This window comes from Polypterus senegalus, chromosome 1 (assembly GCF_016835505.1).
Source record: "Polypterus senegalus isolate Bchr_013 chromosome 1, ASM1683550v1, whole genome shotgun sequence".
Classification (NCBI taxonomy): domain Eukaryota; kingdom Metazoa; phylum Chordata; class Cladistia; order Polypteriformes; family Polypteridae; genus Polypterus; species Polypterus senegalus.
This window is the reverse complement of record NC_053154.1, coordinates 3,129,405-3,135,927: the sequence shown is the minus strand read 5'-3', so window position 1 is coordinate 3,135,927 and position 6,523 is coordinate 3,129,405. Positions and strand designations below refer to the sequence as shown.

The following is a 6,523-nucleotide window of genomic DNA, read 5'->3' as shown; positions in this document are numbered from 1 at the left end:
TGTGGATCTCCAGCTGCAAATATATATATATATATATATATATATATATATATATATATATATATATATATATTTTTTTCTCAGCATCTTTCAATGATATAAGAGGTCTAACTTTTGCTATGTTTCTTAAGTGAATAAATGCTGTCCTAGAGATCTGATTAATATGCGATTTAAAATTCAGGTTACAGTCAACAGTTATCCCTAAGTTTTTTACTTCCGTCTTGACTTTTAATCCTAATGTATCCAGTTTATTTCTAATAGCCTCATTGAATCCATTATTGCCAATCACTAAGATTTCAGTTTTCTCTTTATTTAGCTTGAGAAAGTTACTATTCATCCATTCTGAGATACAAGTCAGACATTCTGTTAGTGTATCGAGAGAGTCGGGGTCATCAGGTGCTATTGATAAGTACAGCTGTGTGTCATCAGCATAGCTGTGGTAGCTCACGTTGTGCCCTGAGATAATCTGACCTAACGGAAGCATGTAGATTGAGAAGAGCAGCGGACCCTGATAGAGCCTTGTGGACCACCATATCGGATATCATGTGACTTTGAGATGTGATTACCACAACTAACAAAGAATTTTCTCCCTGTCAGGTAGGATTCAAACCAATTTAAGACCCTGCCAGAGAGGCCCACCCATTGACTAAGGCGATTTCTAAGAATATTGTGATCAATGGTATCAAATGCAGCACTCAGATCTAAGAGGATGAGAACAGATAAATAGCCTCTGTCTGCATTTACCCGCAAGTCATTTACTACTTTAACGAGTGCAGTTTCTGTGCTGTGATTTGTTGTAAAACCCGACTGAAATTTATCAAGAATAGCAGGTTTATTGAGGTGATCATTTAACTGCATAATGACTGCCTTCTCTAGAATTTTACTTAAGAAAGGCAGGTTAGAGATGAGTCTGAAATTTTCAAAAGCAGAGGGGTCAAGATTATTTTTCTTGAGTAGGGGTTTAACTACAGCAGTCTTAAGACAGTCTGGGAAGACCCCCGTATTTAATGATTAATGTAGTAGAGCAGTAGATCTGCTTTCATTTGCACAATAGGATTGTTATTTCATAATTACAATGAGTGTCAATTATTACTTTTTTGTTTTTAGATTGTCTACTTTAAAGTTTAATAATACTCTGTGTATACATACGAGACAATCAACTGTCGATCAATAAAGTCCATGATATTCATTGCATGCAAAGTTGTGTTCATGTGAATATTTCTGGGGAAGGGGGTCCATAGCTTCCATCTGATTCTTAAAGGGGTCCGTGATTCAAATAAGGTTAGGAATCACTGATCTAAATGCTGATTTCACGTCTCGGTGGAGGCGGCCGTTCTCCCTTTGACTGAACACGGCAGTGAAACGGTTCAGTGCAGGCCCTGGAGTGTGTGCTTCACCGGATCGGCTGTCTGCTCACAGATTATTACGATTCTGGTTCAGCGTTTTTTTGGCTTTGCTATTTGGATAACTTTTTGACTTCCTGGTTTTTCCTCCCAGGCCTGACCCCACTATCTTCTGGTCCCAAAACTCTTCTGACCCTGCCCTCTGGTCACTCGAGGACGTACGGCTGAGGCACGTAGGACTGGTGAGCTTTGTTGAGCTGAATGGTCTGTTTTCATCAAAACTGTGCTAATCCTCTAAAAAATCTTAACAGCCAGCTGTCCAGCACAAGATTAGTAATCTTAAAATAAAAATTATTCATTATACATTATTTTTAAGAATAAGTATAACTTTTGGAAAACTACATTCAATGTATGAAATCTGCCGTGTAAATATATTTATTATTATTATACAAACCTCTGTGGTTTATTGGGCTTGAATAAGTGCATCACCAGGCCTGGATGGCAGATCTCAAACCAGACATCCTTGACTTAAGGCCAGGACAGGGACAACGGTGGGCAAACCAGCCACTGTGCTGTGCACGTCAATACATTGAGCCTTTCTGGTGCCACACAGTCTGAATCATGGACACTGGTTAGTATTGTAAGTGCAAAAAAAAAACCAAACATATGGGTATCCAGGCAGGAGGAGGCCAAACGATTACACGTGAGCTGCTTAACCTGGGCTACCACAAGGCCAATCAGCAGTCAGATCTCCAGCATTTGCTCCGCAGCCGCTAAGTGGTAAAGGAAAGTCTCGGTCGCGGGTGGAAATCGTCGCTGCCGCAAATGCTCGAGGGTGATTTTTGATCCAGCACATTCAGCCAGCGATGTCAGGGTGCTCAGGATTTCTCTCGTTTTTGCTGCGAGATCCTAAAGAAGGAAAGAAGAAACGCACAAACTTTATCACAACGTCCCTACTGTTGAAGGAGTGCTGCAGGCCATGCCAGGCCTCCAGCTGGGAACGTGCCCTGCTTTGTCCATCAGCAACACATCATCAGACTGAAATGAAAGGAGTGAAAATGAACTCTCTGAATAGAATTAGATGGCCCAGCAGTAACTGCTCCTTATCTGCAGCCTACAAGGTGGAGTTCTTATCATCAGCTGTAGCCATCTGGGAAGCTTGTAGGCCAAAGGCCAGATAATCATTGGTGAAACTTGGGGTGGACACCCTGAGATGAAAAACGCTGCACCGCTCCCTCTTGTCTTTTATCCAACAAGCTGGCCCTTCAGATGGACTTTACAAGACATGTGCTATGAGCCAGGCCCACAATTCACAAGAAATAAGCCAAAGGCCTTAAAAGTAAAAAAAATAAAAATGGCCAGAAGCCTGACAAGTCAAAACAGCAAAAGGCCTAACAACTCTTAAAAGGCCCAAGAAGATAAAACTTAAAAGAACATTTTTTGCCATTGAAATTAAAGAAAATTCAAAAGAGCCCAGAAATGTCCACCACTTCAAAAACTCAAAATTCCAAAAATATTAAAAATACCGTATATACTCGCAGAAAAGTTCTCCCTCGGATAAGTTGGGGCTTGATTTTACCGTTTAATTTCTGGTATTTTATAATGTCAGTCGTATAAGTCGAATGTGAGAAACTCATGCTAATGGTCCAAGAGATGATGATATGCTAACGGCCGCCCAACTGAGAGAGTCACCACAGCGTATTGTGCCTACGGGACCACACGGTGATACCCCAACTATTCTGAAGCGACGTTTGCTCTGTTTTTTGTATCTCACATCTCACATCTTATCTACGATGGAGCGTTCGATCAGAAGAAAATATGAAGCTGGTTTTAAATTAAACGTCATTGAAGTAGCGAAAGAAATTGGTAACAAAATGTGATGCGTCTGAGAAACTAATGTGAGATTGGAGGAGGTAAGAAGATGTAAAAAATAAAAAAAAAAACCTGAAGTGTCGCATTTTTGAACAGGCGTACAAGTCGGGGTCTGATTTTGTGATCGATTTTTCTTATACGCGAGTATATACGGTAGTTGAATACAAAAGAGAACAGTTAATACAAAAAAAAGTCGAAAAGAAAACTAAAAAAAAAAGGCATAAGAATGAAATTCAAGTCAGCGGCTACAAAAAGTTGCATGGCAGACACAAAGTGACTGAGAAGAGCAACCAGCTGGCTCAGGACTAAGATAACTTGAAGGAGATGACCACTTTAAAGGATCAGTATGGTTATTTCTTCACAAACATGATATTTATGTATTTGCCACGCGAAATTCTATTCCAAAGTCCAGCACTTGCTATATATTAAATACAAAAAAAAGATCTTGCCCACACTGGCACTTTACAATGGAAGCAACGGGACATGAAGCACCACTAAAAACTTAGCGAAAATGTCCTCTTGGATTTTCAGTAAAAGAAAACTTGCCTTCTACGTTTCTGACGCATGTTTGTGACAACAAAAGGGATCTGGAAATAATCTTTTTATCACATATTCCTGGTACTATTATTCTCACGGTAAGGATTACATTTTCTATTTGCCTGTGGTGAGAAGTCAAGCCAAGTGCCCCCTTTTACTGGCTAACAACAAAGATTACAATATGCGGCTCAGGCTCCTTTCTTCAGGCGAGATGCTGGGCCCGAGTTGACTTGAAAGCTTGCACATTGTAATCTTTCTCGTTATGCGTGCTATGCATCACCGAGATCAGGGGTCGACAACTCTGCTCCTGGAGGACCACCGTGGCTGCAGGTTTTAATTCTTACCCTTTTATTTAATGAGTGCCCTGTTTGTGCTGCTAATTAACCTCTTGTGAATTCATTTTAATTGATTTGCTTTTTTAAGATTTGTTCCCCTGAATTGCTTCATTTCTTTCCTTAAATGGCACCCAAACAGAAGTGAAATAGAGAAACAACTAAAGGACTTCTTCTGGTTGTGCAGGAATAGTTGGCATTCGTAGTAGAGTGTCCATAAAAACACTTGGAAGGTAGATTTCAAATCCAAATCAAAAAAGCGGTACATATAACAGTGTGGGTGTGTGGTTTACAATAAAAAATAAAGTAGATCTATTCTTAGTTCTCAAACTACACATAAAGAAAAATCACATCGCAAATCTTACATGAATATTAATCTTAAAGTTACAATACTGAAGTTGGCCACTAGGTGGGACCTTATAACTAAAGGCACTATTGAGAAACGTTTAGTGTTAATTAGTGATGAGCGAGCACCAAAGTGTTCGGTCCGAACACATCGCGATGTTCGTGTGCGTATAATGTAAATCAATGGGAGACAACCAGGCACCCCCTGCTCTGAAGAGGGGAGGGTGCCTGGCCCATTGGAAAAGGTCAGAAAGTGACAGAAACACCACCCAAATGGACTGGGAACAGCATGGGGACGATGTCTGGATGCATCTTGGACTCCCAAGTCACAGCTGGGAACCAGTTTGTCTGAGTTGTACGCCACTTTTACAGACTGAGAAAAACACGCCCCAAAACCCCCCAAAAAATCAATTTTACAGGAAAAATGATGCTGTAAAACATTATATGCCAGTGCCTGCAGGTGAGGTGACGCTCTAAAACATTGTCGGGCAACCGGTGCGCAATTTTCCAGGGGTGCCGCGAAAACTTTTGTAAAATATTTATAATTACTAGTGTTTTTGAACTTTTGGTTGATTAAAAAGATAATGTTTAAAAAAAAAATTATGTTGGAAAAACAGATAACGGAACACTTACGGAAATGAAGTCTAAGAAATGCGATGATCGACAAGGAAATGCGCGTCTGTCTTTCGAAAGTTGATCCTCGCATCAATCTCATATGTGCTGAAAAACAACCTCAACGTTCACATTAATTAAATTTAAGATTTTTCCTTTGATTCCTTCATTAATAAAATGTCTTTCAAACTTGTAAAATGTACTGTTTTTATTGGGGATTGTCTGTAGATTGTGTCGTCACGACTTTATTTATGGGCAGTCCCTTAGGTTCACCGCAAAAGAAAATTTTTGGAGTTAGTGCGCCACAACTCGAAAAAGGTTGCCTTTCACTGCTCTAAAACATGATATGAGAGTGCCTGCAGGTGAGCTGACGCTCTAAAACGTTATATGCGAGTGCATGCTGTTTAGCACCCGCCTGACATGGCTACTGGCATTACAGTGAGGGCAGTACTTACCTGCCCCTTGATTAACTGTCTCCAACCCGCGGAACGTGCGGGGCGGAGACTCGAGCATGGCGCATGAGCACATGTGGTGCTTGTTCGAGTGGCGCCATGCTCCGAGCATAGCGATGCTCGAGCCGAACACATGTTCGGCCAAGCATGCTCACTCATCACTAGTGTTAATGAAATTCCAAGCGTAACTATTATGACACAAACGAAAAACAAATCAACAGAACTTGTGTTACTTCACTTGTCGCACGCTATTTCTAAGGAACTCTCTAACTTTGTGAAGTGCAAATACTTAGACAGTGAAAACAACCCTGCTTTCTCTTTCTTCCTGCTACCCACAGTACTTTGCTCAGCGGAAGGCAGCATCCAAGTCCGTCCTCCTGCTGACTGAACTTCTTCTCTCAGACAAGAAGTGAAACTTGAAGTGAGGGAGCCAACAGAAGACCAACTCAGTCAGGGCCTCAAACTCCAGCCAGCTGCTTAATGAGGTGCCGATTCTTGTCGTTAATTAAACTCGTTCTTTAATTTCATGGCTTGTTGCTGCTCTCGTGGTGCATTAGCAGACATTTCTGAAATTGTGGATTTTCTCTTCCTAAGAGTTTTGTTAAACTATTTTGTGGACCTGAGCAGATCGACATTCCTGAGACCTTCGCCTTTCTTTATTTTCAGGTATTGTATGATGGACACCAGTTGTTTCGGCTCATTTTTGTATCTCATTATTGTTTGGCTGCTAATTAAGTAAGAAGAAACAATTAAGGGGTCGGAGTCTTCAAGAGCAAATCAGTTCAAATGAGTTCAAAAGAAGTTAATTAGCTCATTAAGAAAAGGGTTAGAATGAAAACCTGCAGCCCTCCCGGACTGGACTTGGCAACCCTTGACCTAGATGACGCAATCGAACATGGCGGATGGACGAGAAGGCCGACATGAGGGGCACAGTTGACGAGCAACATTAAAACTCGGAATATGTCTGATGACGGGCTCTAAACTAGCCAATAAAAGGGGTCTTTGGCTTGAGCTCTCACTACATTCATAA

At 40.9% G+C, this 6,523-nt stretch overlaps 1 protein-coding gene across 1 annotated transcript in view; it reads right to left on the bottom strand.

Annotated features, from left to right (window-relative positions):
* Positions 1–1,762: 1,762 nt before the first annotated feature.
* Positions 1,763–6,523, bottom strand: part of dennd10 (DENN domain containing 10) — a 46,048-nt gene continuing 41,287 nt past the window's right edge. Inside the window, exon 9 of the mRNA XM_039743733.1 lies at positions 1,763–2,252. Within this exon, the coding sequence (XP_039599667.1) occupies positions 2,088–2,252 (165 nt within the window). The 3' untranslated portion in view covers positions 1,763–2,087. The remainder of the gene's footprint in view (positions 2,253–6,523) is intronic.